General features: G+C 39.3%; 1 protein-coding gene across 1 annotated transcript; it reads right to left on the bottom strand.

Moving 5' to 3' along the window:
- Window positions 1-11,885: 11,885 nt before the first annotated feature.
- LOC146382949 (uncharacterized) lies at window positions 11,886-12,865 on the bottom strand. Its single transcript, XM_084936761.1, has 3 exons — window positions 12,524-12,865; window positions 12,262-12,387; window positions 11,886-12,140 (listed from the first exon to the last, which is right to left on the bottom strand). Exons 1-3 carry the CDS (start codon window positions 12,794-12,796, stop codon window positions 11,886-11,888), a joined length of 654 nt encoding a protein of 217 aa, XP_084792887.1. The 5' UTR covers window positions 12,797-12,865.
- Between the last annotated feature and the right edge of the window lie 1,415 nt (window positions 12,866-14,280).

The raw sequence follows: 14,280 nt of genomic DNA on the forward strand, positions 1-14,280 counted from the left end.
AGATATCTTAACAATCACTTTGAAGGAGCCAGACAGGATCATGAACAATGATATTATCAGCTAATTCACGTCAATAAGATACATCCAGGGGCATCACTCAGACAAAAACATATCCTAATTAGATGTAACACATAAGTAAAGTAAAAAAGGCATTTCCTTCACCAAGAAAGCAAATGCTTTACAAAAGCCAACATACTGCATACAAAAGTGAAATAAAAAAAATAATTAAACCAGCTAACCATAGCAAATGCACAATCAATAATTTCAAATTAAAATTTCTAAACAACTGCACAAAAAAAATCTCCAAAAAGGCACAAAATTACAAACATGGATTAAAGTTCTTACTAAGCTATAGCATGTCAGAAGGTTGTTGGTTATAGTTGCATGCATCACCACAAAGTGTCACTCGAAGCAGCAACCCCCCTAAAAGGTCCATGCTATTAAACCTTATTTAAACCCGTGTTTAACCTTAAAGAGAAAACTCTAAAAAAAAAAAAACAACCTCAAGTAAAGAAAGGATGGAGCTGTATATGCCTGGTAAATCATCACAGAGACAAATAAGATAGGTAAATTAGGTGATAGTAATTATCCAATTAGGTGGAAATTGAGTGATAATAGTTACCTAATTGGGTGATAATAGCAAAAACCTGCCCTATGCATGGTGTTTGCCAGGCTTGCAACACTTTTTAAAGTTCTTTATTCCATATTTCCTGGTGACTGAAAGAAACGCAAATTGAGAACATACCATGGCATACACAGGGTAATGATGAAATGAACATAAGATATAGAAAATCAAAAAGAACTGGGGGCTCTTTTGGATTTGGGTTTATTTTTAATCAGAGTGAATAAATGCTGTATGTATGACAATTAATAGTTTCATTTAGATGGACCGACCTATTAAAGAAGAGACAGTATACATACATGGTATCCATTGTTTATAGTAAGATTTGTAAGTTGCAAAACAATAGGCTACAAAAACTGAAAAATTCATATACACTTGGAACAAAATCTAACATAAAAAAAAATATGCAATACACTGCATATACAAATTATTTCAATTAATATCAGGAAATATCTCAAAATTAAGTTAATATAAATAGTAATGATATAATATACACAACATGAAATATATAGTTTAAACAAACTATTCCCTGAATGTGACCTAATTTCCACAGTATCATCTGTAAATAGTTGCCATAAATGGATAATATAAATATGCTTGGAATTTATATTTCACCGGCTGCTGGAGCAGCTGAGGAGGCAAGAGGAATGTGGAAAAAATAAAACTTTAACAGGGTCGGAAAACACCAGTGTGATCTCTGGGCATCCTGCAGCATCAGTGCTTCTGCAGGGAGGAAGTGGATCACTGGAGTGATTTCATATGCCTGCTGCCACTGAACTTATTTGCTACCATATCTCCTCAAGTGTCGTCATTATGTCTCTGACTTTTGTCCTGCTGTTGTGACCACTTCAACAATAACTACACAGATGACACACTGGCTGTTTCATTATGCTTAATTAATGGTACTGGAATTTTGTTGTTTTACACGTTTGCCTGTTTGCCCATATGTTTACCCTACAGAGAGGGGTTTTAAAAAAAAAACCACAACAGCGGTCCTGTGCAGTTCTCCAAAATTCCAACTGTACACTGCAGAGAGCATCTGTTGTATGATGTCGCTGTGTGAAAAATATGTGAACTCCTCTGTCCCTGTTAGCCTACTCTATATATACTTTAGCCACTACAGTATATACCTAAGTAATTAGTGTATAATAAGGTAGTGTTCTTTTAAAAATTCCTCTTTGCCTATATGCTTTTATCTGCTCAAGAATAAAATTAATACAACACAGACAGGAAACTTTTGTAATTCACTGCCCTCTGAGGAGCTTTATATCTGTGTGCAATGACGTCTACACCTTTGTGTTGGCCTTCAGTGAAAGTAGCAAACCTCATAAACCTACATTGCTTTGCTGGCATAAGGACTTCCTTTAATTATTTGTAATTACAAACAGACAAAATAGTTTTTTGAACTTAGCAACAGCTGGCACAAAACTCAGTGTTTGCACTCACATCTGGGAAAATTTTACTGCCATACTCCAGACTATTGCACAAACACATACACATGCTTTTATATTGCACTGTAGTATTCCCAGAGGCAAAAGATTTCCCTGATTCAATGTGACACTGCCTGAATGAGCAAAATGATGACCAAGATAGAGTATGATGCCTGCACCTGTGGTCACATAACTATGAAGTATGTAAACCATCCATGTTCTTCTGGAGCCTGTCCCAGCTGTTATAGGGAAGAAGCAGGGTACACTCTTGACAGATCGCCAGTCTATTGCATGGCTAACACATAGAGACAACCATTAGCACTCACACCTATGGGCAATTTGAAATCATCAGTGGTCAGATGGTGAAGTGGAGCTGAGGACCTTTGTGGAATTAAAGAAATTATTTTATGGCTACAATATATCCTGCATCATTAATAATATAATCTATAGTATTAATACTGCATCAAGATGTTTATTAAAACCTGCTGGCTTTACATTAACCTTTTTATTACAGGGGCAGCCATAATAATTGTATACACACATTGCATTTTGTGCTTATTAAAGAGTTAAAGCTCAGTCAATTAAGGAAAGGTCATAAGCCTCGATGTCCGGGCGATCTATTGTGTAGGTGACTCAAAACACATATAATACATACAATCTAGAAACAGGCTTGAGTGAAGGCCTGAATGTATTCAGCTTCTTGTTGCAACCTGTTGCATTTGAGTTTGCTTAGTAACAGATGACAGAAGATGGGCCAACAGGAGGACAAGTCCACGGGGACCTCCAGGGCCTGAAATCATCGCCATACTTGGAAAAAGATGTTAGAAAGAGGAACTTCTGTGTCTGACTTTAGCTCTTAAAATTGCTCATTGTCTGTACAAGATGCAAATGATGTTCTTAGAAATACAAATTATGTTCTTAGAACGCAAGAAGGGGCATCAAACCCTGACGTTATAAAAACAACTCTCTGTGTATTTTGGGAGAAGAAGTCCGCAAATGTGATGCTGTGTGCTTCTTCCCACGCGTGTGTTCTTAATAAACTCTTCATCTGATTGCACTCTACTGGGCCTCCATTGGTTTGTTTTTGTGCCACATTGTTGAAGGCACCTTGCTGTGAGGCACCAGTGCTAATCACCATGCCCAATGAACCAAGGTTTTTGAGTTAATTTTCATACCTTATACCATAGTCACCACACCATACAGTCACCGTGTGCCCATACACAAACATAAATTCTTCACATTACATATTAATCTAGCATTCTTGAAACACATTTTGTTTAACTTTGCTGGTGTTAAATCTTTTTTCTTTTTAATCTTACATGCTATTAATTGGTTTTCTTGCTTTATCAGTGCTGGGAATACATTGGGCTGCTGAGGTCCACTGGTGATGTGATGTGATAATAGCAAATATACAACACACATCAAGCACTCATATAAAATGAGTGTATAAACAGAGGTATTAGTAGATAAGTATTAAGATGAATAGATAAATATAGAGATGTAGGTATAGATATAAACATAAATATAAAAGGACAAGTATGTGTGGACATTGGGCCATACCAAACATTACTTCATTATTGGGGTTTATGTCTGAATCATTTATTTTGAGCATGTTATTTTGTTTTTTGAATCCTGAATTTGATGGGGTTTTTTTTGTTTTTCTTTTAATAACTATTAAACAAACTGTTGATTTTGTTTCTGTGTTGTTAGATAATTTTTTAATATTTGTTTCTTCTTGTGTGTTGAACTGTTTTGTTTTCTTGTGTGTTAGGTAGTGCTGTTCAGTGCTGCAAACGTTGGTACTGATCTGATACGTAAGTAAATAAGTAAATACAGAGCCAGTATTGGCAATACCGATACGTTTATAATGGCACCTTATGTAGAGGACAGCAGAGTTAAATCATCATCAGTTTGCAAATTCTGAACACATTATAATGACCACTAAATCACTGTGATTTTTAATTTCCAGAATAATTTGTTAACACAGCAAAAACACACCTTTCAGCTTTTCAACCAGTTTGAAACTGTTTGGACTTTGGATCAACTTCTATTGTTTAAATGTGATACAGACTATAAATAAAATAGACGTGACAGTCAACACGAAAAGGTTGAAACATTTTCATTGTATAGGTTTCAGGTACATTGTTTCATTTCCAAAAAGTAATGTATTTACTGCTTTAATATTTTAATTTATATATTTAATACTGAACTTTTTTGCCTTTTTCATTTTTTGGGTAAATAAAACCAACTCCCCCCCCCCCCCCCCCGAATTACTGCTGTGTTCTCCTGCTTGGATGTGAAAGAACTGAGTTGGCTTGTGTAGAGCCCTGACCAAATTGATTTGTTTGCACTGATTCAAACACTGCGGCTGGATTGACAAGCATTGCTCCCTTTTCCTTTTAAGAATGGAGAGAAGCAAGGCTATTCATTGCTGGTCACAACCTTACTTGGATTTATTCAATTGTATTCTTTCAGGTTAAATGTTGTGGCTCTCTCTGCCAGGTTAGTTTGAGAGAGCAGGTCAAATTCTCACTCAGGTAATATTGATTCTTGTATGACTTCTTGGCAAAAGAATACAAGCAGGAGAGAATCTTAGTGCTGAACTATGAGTTCAGGGATGTCAACAGAGGTTATACCCAATTAAGTGGCTGATAAAAGAATGTTTTTCAGCTTTAATATAAAGCTTACCACACTAGCACCTTTACTTTAAATTTGCGCCCCTGCCTATGCCATTTTTCATGCCTTACCAGCTCTGTGCTCAGATCATATTCCTTTTATTAACAGTGCTCTGCTGAACCATTTAATATAATGTAACACACAGCTTGTGTTTTACTGCCAAAGAGGATATGAATGGTGCATTTTATTATTTTTAGTTGGTGCCACTTACTAGTATCACTGCCTTGCATGAAGCTGTAACAAGTGGTGGAGTTTGGCATTTGTCCCGTAAGGAGCATTACCTGGGGAGCAAATTCCTCCATCCAGTTTCCAAAATCTAAACGACTTTTCCAAAAGAGCAGAGGTTGTTATACCATATTAATGGCATATTATACCCTTTGTGTTGACATAAGATGTCAACAGTCACATATGGCTGTAATGGTTGTAATCATCCACTTTTTTTCAAGTAGTGGGGGACATTTTATGTATGGAAAACAGTGCATATCCTACAATTATCCCCATTCACTCAACATATAAAATTGCTATGGAATGGGAACGAAAACCTCATCTTGGTACTCAAGTTTTTTGACAATTTCAGTCTAAGATATGTATGTGAATGCATTTGCCTCGCTGTTGCTTTCTGTGCCTGGCGGTATTAACCAAGCTGTCAGTGTACGAGTAAAAGCGGCTGCAAGAGAAGTCCAAGCCAACAGCCTCATGTATATACACATCGGGAAATCTTTGCTAAACACATGCCCTTAAATATATGAGCCCACTGTTTTGATTTCTTTCATCCACACTGAAAACCAGACAAGTAAGAAAATAGTACGGAGTCTTAAGCAATTTCGACCCATTTGTTGTCCAGTTAAATTGATCAAATCTTAATAACTAATATGTTTTACAAGGAAATTAGTGTCAGGCAGGGTTCCAAACTTATTACTCTTCGATAATACTATAGGACTTAAATGAATTATGTCTAATTGGAGGGAAAACTTTTCCAAGCCAAACATGTCATTATCTCAGCAAGCCTGAGAATGTTGTTTTGTTATCGCTGGATGTGTGAATGTTCATTTTTAGACAAAAGCAAAGTTGTGAGCAGCTTAAAAATGTTCATGCATTATAATTATTGCTGTTTTTAATCACAAATATAGGCCATCTTCCTCAAAAGTACTTAGAGATGTGCATACCTTTGTAAATAAGTCTGGAGTCTTTCTGGAGTCTAGTATGGCTTTTTTTTTTATTGAATTGAACTTACTGAAACCTTCTTCAAAAGAAGCCAGATGGCTGAAACAATTTCTTCAAGCCATCCTATGACCTCTTTTTCAGTCATTCAAATAAAACATCTCCAAGTTTCACACTGACAAGTTTCACATTGAGGTAGGAGCTTATTTTTTATGTAAAGTTAATATTCTCTCCTTTTTTTGCAATCTATGGACTATAGCTGGGATTTGAGTAGATTATCAGAGTGGATTGGTTTATATGATTCCAGGAGCTATGTTGTTTGGGGCAGTTTGCCACTGGTAGAGTCTCCCAATGCAAAATGGTCCTGTGTGAGGGGCCAGACCAAATGCAATTCAAAGGACCTCAATGGAAACACCATTGGAATGTCCTGCCTTGTCCTCAAACGCACATTAACACCAACAAACTCTACAACACCAACATGGGCAGCTATAGCCAAACCACAGCCACTGCTGCCTTTTAACCCCTTCTTGTCTGTTGTTCCCCCACAAGTCCCAGTTGCTGCAAAACACTTGGACCCACTCACGAGGGGGTGGCACAATTGCTGGACTGGGTGTGTTAGAGGTGCAGGTGGCTGGAACATGTTCACCAAGATTGCCTGGCAGACAAGGTGGAACAGCTGTTCCATGGTGCCGGCCCTCTGACATTTTCCTTCTGTCTGGGAGAGACATTCAGCATAAGGGTAAGGTGCCAAGGAGGTATACACCAGGCTATGGCTGAGTTAGGCTGCATGCAGATCCTGGTCTACCAAACCATGGTTTGACCCAGGGCATTGCTGAAGGTAAAGTGGGTGCAGGTGTGTGTTTAGGGATGCATCCCTTAATTCTGGTGACAGATTTGCCAGGGTTTAATAACCTAATGGGGGGAAGTGGAAGGGGATCCATTCACAACCTTTAGTGGTGAGTAGCGTCTGTGCTCAGAGATGATGCAGAGTTGACTGATGCTGATTCTGGGGAGGAGGCAATGGCAGGGCCTTCTCATGAGGCCCCGCAGGCTCCAGTAATTCACTCCACGGAAGATTTTCCACTAAAGCAATCTCGTGATGACATCCTACGCTCAGCCTTTGACCAATTGCTAAAAGTTGATGGTCAAATGACCAAGCACTAACCTACCTACCCGCATTTTGTATTGACATAGGCTGTATCAAGTAAGTCGTGACACACACCCAGTTGTTGGTGCATAAAAGCCACCGGGAAATGATTTTACAGGCGGCTCATTATTACGCCATGGCAGGGCAAATGGGATATGACAAAACTCTGGAGGTAAAAATGGCCCGATTTTATTGGCCGGCCATTTGGGCGGACGTGCGCCAAAGGTGTGCGACCTGCCCCAAGAGTCAGCTGGTGAACCAGCCGACATTAGTTCTGATGGATTATCCAATGCAATATCGACAATGGCAATAGTGCCGCTGTGCACATTTTCAAAGAGCATGGCGTGGGTGCTGTTTCAGGTCATCTCCCAAGTTGGCATCAAAAAGGAGATACTGATTGAACAGGGCACATGGTTCATGTGTCGCACACTAAAGGAGCTGTACGAATTACTGGGCATTAAATCTGTTTGGACCAGTGTCTACCACCCTCAGACTCACGGGATGGTGAAGCTGCTGAATAAGACTAGTCCATAAACTGGAAGTTTATTCATGAGGATAAACACTATCCGGTCGTTCAGTCTGACGTCACTAGCCGTGTCTGGGCCTAAACTCCGCTGCAGGTCCATATATCAAACGATCACTATGGCATGAAAAACTGTCTAAAGTCTTTCATCTTTAATTAAATGATCAGCGTTCTGCTCTACCAGGTGTAACAATTGAGTTTAACATCCAGGCATCCATGAAAACGGAATTTATGACATTTAACGGAGTTAGAAGTTAGCAGGAAGTTAGCTCGCTAGCTTCTATCTAAATACAATATAGCATGTCCTGACTGCGGGGATTTGGAAACAAATTAAAACGTACAGCTCTGTTATCACTTCCAGCATAAATGAAGACAGAAAACTAAACAGCAGTGACGTTTGTAGGGTTACTGAAGTTTGGCTAGCTGGTATATAATGATGTGCTACGTGACCGCTAGCGACACAGCTATGTTAGCATAATATAAACAAGCTAACTTTTTTTCCACTCGATAAAAGTTAACGTAAGTGTTCTCGGTGGTCAGGAACAAATGTAATCGCATGGCAGGATGCTGTAAAAGGACCAAACTTCAGCCAGGAGAACAACTGAGATAATCCATCCACAATACGAGGTTAGTCATTCATATACTGCTGCATGGGCTGGGCTGTAGTTACATCCTAAGGTTTTAAAAACTGAGCTTAAATAAATGATTAGCGGTAATAAAAGCCGAGGGAGGTCAACAGTGATCACTGACTGTTTTAGGAGCTTTTTGAGATTAAATAAAAGAAAATACATAACATTAAACATGTTAACAACACAAAAGCCATATTAAACGCAGACTACTTTAGGCCCGGAAGTAGGATTCGTCACGTCATCACTTAACAACCGGATTGTGATTGTAACCCGTTCAAGTGTTACGCCTGTTGTTCTTGCGTTGTGTTCTGGCGTGAAAGTAAGAGGCAGGAGACAGTACTGGGTCTTTGGCTGTTTACTGCACATCTGCAACACAGAAATAAGTGTCTGATCTGTGTGTGTCACGCGCCTGCCAGTACACCTCTCCTCCGGCCATGCTGAAAGGAGCTGTGCCTGCAGCTTCATTAACACTACAATAATATAATATAATAAATCAAATACAACAAATTGTTTTAAAACATTAACTTAAGCTCTCAAAAACAAAAAGCACAAAATAAATAATATGTCACTGAAAAAACATCAAAAACAACTTATAAGAACAATAAACAAAATAATTCAAAAACAAATAAACAGTCAGATAAATACAATTCAATACCCAGGACCCAATATTCTGGTACTTATAGTTCAAACATTATACTTCAGTACAATTATATTAATAACCGCCATCTAACAGGCAATACAACACTGTACTTATAAAAACAATGAATGAAAGACTGCATCTCCAAAACATGAGAACATCTCCATACCTGCAACACAGAAATGTGTGTCTGATCTGTGTGTGTCACGCGTCTGCCAATACACCTCTCCTGACGAAGGAAAAAAGAGTGCACGCTGTTAAAAAAAAAAAAAAAAAGACTGCCGCGAGTACGCTCTCAAGCCGCTAGCGATCAGGCTAACTTAGCATGCTAGCATTTCAGCTGCGTTCTCGGCTAAAACTCATTATAAGCGTATATTAGTGAACTCCGCCCTCCACAAAACTTATCCGAATGAGTCTCTTAATGACAAACAAAAACGCGGCGGTTCGGCTGTATTCACATTGCAGCTTGGGGTCTGAACAAACTTTAATTCGCAGAGAGCAACGTGGCAGTGACTTACCTCTATGGGCTCAAAATGTGGTCATAAATATTTTGTACTTGTAAAAAAGATTTGTATGTGTAAAACAGATTTGTCTGTGTAAAAAAGATTTGTATGTGTAAAAAGAATTTGTGTGTGCGTAAAAAAGATTTGTATGTGTAAAAAAGATTTGTGTGTGCGTAAAAAAGATTTGTGTGTGGACTGGAAAAAAAAACCCTGCAAGTTACAAGTACGAATTTTGACCCTATTTTTCTTCCTTTCATCTGATTGGTCAATGTCATGTCAATCACAAATGTAACAATCCAATCAGAGAACAGATGGGTTTGGCTGTTGGAGGGGCGCTTTTTTGAACTGCAGGTCCTTGAAGGGTGATACAGTTTGAAGCTGGAGGATCTCTATATAAATATCCGATAGCAGCTAGGTCCCCTAACTTTCAGTAGCTGTTGAAAGGAAAAAGTTGTGGTATATCAGTGGTTAGAAATACCATTATTACTTTAGGATTAGTTTAACACAAAGTCAGGGCTGACCCAGGACCATTGCTGTGAGTCACAGTGCGCAGCATAAAAGTCCTTTCACATCAGACCCAGGATGTGCTGCTAATGCTAACTGCTAACTAAAAGCAAAGGATCCAGAATTTGTTACGCTGGCTGCTGGGCTCTGTGGGTTTTTGCAGCAGCTCTACCTGTACTAGATGCACCTGCTCCTTGTCTTTTCTATCTCTGACTTTATGTCCTCTACAAGAGTTTCTGTTTTTTTTGCTGGTTCTTCAAATGTTCAATAAAAACATGTATGCTAATTCATAACGAAGAAAGCTTTGTAATGAAGACTGTCATTTCCAAAACACTGCCCGCCCCCACCCCGCGGTCCGCAGCGCTGTTGAAAAGGCTGTGGAAGTCCCTATATTAAACACGTAGACCTGTGACACAAAAATCACCAAACTCGGACGACCACAGACTGTTTTCCTTCGTGGTGATGAAGGAAAACGCTGGGTTGGCATGTAAAAGGGCATTTATTCCCTTCAAAGACCTGCAGTTCAAAAAAAGCGCCCCTCCAACAGCCAAACCCATCTGTTCTCTGATTGGATTGTTACATTTGTGATTGACATGACATTGACCAATCAGATGAAAGGAAGAAAAATAGGGTCAAAATTCGTACTTGTAACTTGCAGGGTTTTTTTTTCTAAGTCCACACACAAATCTTTTTTACGCACACACAAATTCTTTTTACACATACAAATCTTTTTTACGCACACACAAATCTTTTTTACACATACAAATCTTTTTTACGCACACACAAATTCTTTTTACACATACAAATCTTTTTTACGCACACACAAATCTTTTTTACACATACAAATCTTTTTTACGCACACACAAATCTTTTTTACACATACAAATCTTTTTTACGCACACACAAATCTTTTTTACACATACAAATCTTTTTTACGCACACACAAATTCTTTTTACACATACAAATCTTTTTTACGCACACACAAATCTTTTTTACACATACAAATCTTTTTTACAAGTACAAAATATTTATGACCACATTTTGAGCCCATATACCTCCGGCCATGCTGAAAGGAGCTGTGACCGGGGCACACATGCACGCGCCTACGTCACCACGCAGCGCAGATACACACGAACGCACACAGACTCAGATCACACAGGTAGGAGACCGAGATGCAAAAATGACATATTTAATCCAAAAAAAAAATGTGTTTTGGGTGAAATTCACAAGTATTTAACACATATGTTACATGATCGTTGGTTAGACCCTCTGTTGTTTGCATGAGTCACTTGACTTCGGTGTAACATGTACTCAGTGACATTATCAACTAAACAAGAGAAAGGGGGAAAGCTTTTTTTTTCCAGATCTGTGCACTCACCATTAAATACTAGTGATTACTTGTAAGCAGCTTTGATATATGAAGGTATTTTAAGTAGTGAAACTGAACAGTCGTGAGGGAAATAATCAAAAGTTGAGCTTTAATAATTTCAAAACAGTTGCTGTTGGGATCTAAAGCTAATGTTCCATTCAAACAGGGGAGACAAGGCAAAAGCTATTTACAGTTTTTCTCAAATGCTAAAACACATTTCACAAATGTTTTCACCATGTTCCCCAATGTCTAAACACAACACCCTTTTCTAAAGCTACATAAACACAACCACACCTTCCCACTGCAAAACTTTCACACCAAAAGAGCAGCTTGAAGCTTTCAAAAATGTAAACACTATACACATCATTACACACTACAGCAAAACAATTGAAAACACAATGCTCAATTTGTGAGAAGGTTCTTTGTTTCATAACTGCCAGTGCATATTTTTAGAAACCATACAGTAACGGATCGTCGTAGATCTCTGCAGAGGATTAGGCATTTGGATTTGTGAGTTTCATATGAAGAGTATAAATCTATAGAAAATCCTGCATGTACGTACACTACTGTAACACAACTCAATGCAAAAACAGAATCTACTGCACACAACAGTACTCCTGAAAACATGATCAGGGTGTGAAGTTTTTTTTATTTACGTTATTCACACCACACACACACCACAATCACTGTGCGGCATCATGTCGCTGAGCTGCATCGGGCCACATCACCTCATCCACATCGCAGGCTATATTGTCTCTTGCCAGGCACCGCGGGAAAAACGCCCTGGAATGGTGAATCCATCCTTGGAAGGCCTCCGCTGGGATGTCAACACAGGCCAGCTCCATTGCCCTTAGGAGGTTCTCTCTTGTGTATGGTTGTAAGCCATCCATCTCCACGATGAGAAGTTGTTGGCGGCCCAGGAGGATGTCTTTTAGCTCCTCTAGGAAGGTGAGGAGACGTTGGGTGTTGTAAGACCCAAGGACAGCATGCCGGTGGACAAGCCCCTCCGAACCCATGGCCGGACAAAGGGTAATATTACCCCCCCCGTTGGCCAGGGACCTCAGTGATGGCTCTTTGGCCAATGATGTTACGGCCTCTTTGCCTTCGTTTCTGCAGGTTGAAACCAGCCTCATCCAGGAAGAGGTACTCATGAAGTCTGGCCATCGCGTCCAACTGTAATATCCTCTGTGAAAATGTGAAAGTGCACAGGTGTTCAGAACAACAGTCAATCAGGTAGCACAGTATTGTCCAGAAGTAATGTAGGCCACTGAGCAACACAGTATGTCCACTAACTGTACTGTGAACATGGATGTATACTTACTCGCACATACTCGTAACGTAGGTCTTTGTGTCGCACAGAGTTGCGCTCAAAGGGAACCCTATAGACCTGTTTCATCCGCATCTTTTTGCGCCGGAGAACTCGGTCTATTGTGGCCAAGCTGACATCGTCAATGCTCTCAAAGTTGACATTATCGGCAATGACTTTGTCTCTGATCGCCCGGAGTCTGATGAGGTTGTTCCCACGAACCATATCCACAATGAGGGTTTCTTGTGCCGCTGCAAATATGGCAACCCTCCCACCTCTATGTGGCATTCTTTCAACTCTAAAGAAAGAAACATGTGTTGTCAACTGACATGTGTTACAATACAGTCACAACTGATTTGAAACCAGTAGACTACTTTCACAGGTTTGTAAAACTGTATTGTGACAAAGAAAGCAATCGAGTACAATACCTGTTGTGTTGTCTGAATGCCCTGATAATGGTGGCCACGGTGAACCTCCTCAGGTTTGGGCGGACTCTTAGTCCTGCTTCAGCCATTATCATGCCATGGACAATGACATGGTCAATGACTGTTACTTGCATCTCTTCCGTAATGATGGTGCGAGGTTGTCTTGCTCTCCCTCCTGGACCTTCTCTTCTCCCATGTTGGCCTCTTCCTCGTTGGCCTGCTCCTCTTCCTCCTCTCATTTCAATTCAATTCAATTCAATTTTATTTATATAGCGCCAAATCACAACAAAAGTCGCCTCGAGTTCATTTGAACTCCTCTTCCTCGTTGGCCTGCTCCTCTTCTTCCAGGGCCAGCTCTTCTCCCTCCTCTGCATCGAATTCCTCTTCCCCTGACTCTGCCTTCATCCATTGTGTTTGTTTGGAATCTTCAGCATACTGTGCACTCTGAACTTGCTTTTATACATGTGGTCACAGCATTAGCAACAGGTGTCTTCAATTTTGAGTTGTTGTGTGTAATGAATGACGCCAGGTGTGTTCATTGTATTCAAATATTGCTGACTGTGGCAAGCATGTTGCATCACATGAGCTTTCATTTGAGAATATGAACAGAGTTCTTTTGCAACTTGTGTTTTAGCAAGGAAAGATGTGTTTAGATTTATGACAACGGAGGATTGTGTTCTGTGAATTGTGTCTTCATGTGACATGTGTTTATGATATTGGTAAATGATGGCTAGATTTAGTAAATGTGTTTAGACAACTGGTCATTTGGTTAAGAGGATTGGCTTTTGTGTTTAAGCATTTGAGAAAAACTGTAATATAATAAATCTAACACAGAAATGTAGCAGTTTTACTTTGAAAATAAAACCACAGCAAATGTTTGCCATATTGTCTCAAGGAACATTCATATGCACTTAATTAGCACAGCGATCTGTGTTCACTGGAAGCATTTAGTTAAACAACAGGAAATAGTATTGTATGCAGACACCAGAACAAAAATGTTACCAGAGACATTTTTCCAAGACTAGTTAAAGAGTAGTCCTGAACAACATTCTGACTGCTTCAGATAATAAGCAAATCTGATGAATTCAGTTGGACAAATCCACAAAGAGAGCTGAATATCAGAGTAACAACAAAGGTCAGCTAATCACAGAACAATTTACTACGTGACTTACTTTTATATAATTCTTTTACCCATGCTGCAATCCTAGGAATCCTCAAAGGCTAAATCCCATTTTAACCCCTGAGGCTATTTTTTGATTATCTGATGAGAACTGAGAAGTTCTTACTGCAGCATGCTCGGTGAAGGGCAATGGCAGCCGTCACCTTGGAATAGAAGAACTTACAATT

The sequence above is a fragment of the Perissodus microlepis genome, chromosome 7 (genome assembly GCF_051167445.1).
Source record: "Perissodus microlepis isolate ML-2025 ecotype Zambia chromosome 7, ASM5116744v1, whole genome shotgun sequence".
Lineage (NCBI taxonomy): Eukaryota > Metazoa > Chordata > Actinopteri > Cichliformes > Cichlidae > Perissodus > Perissodus microlepis.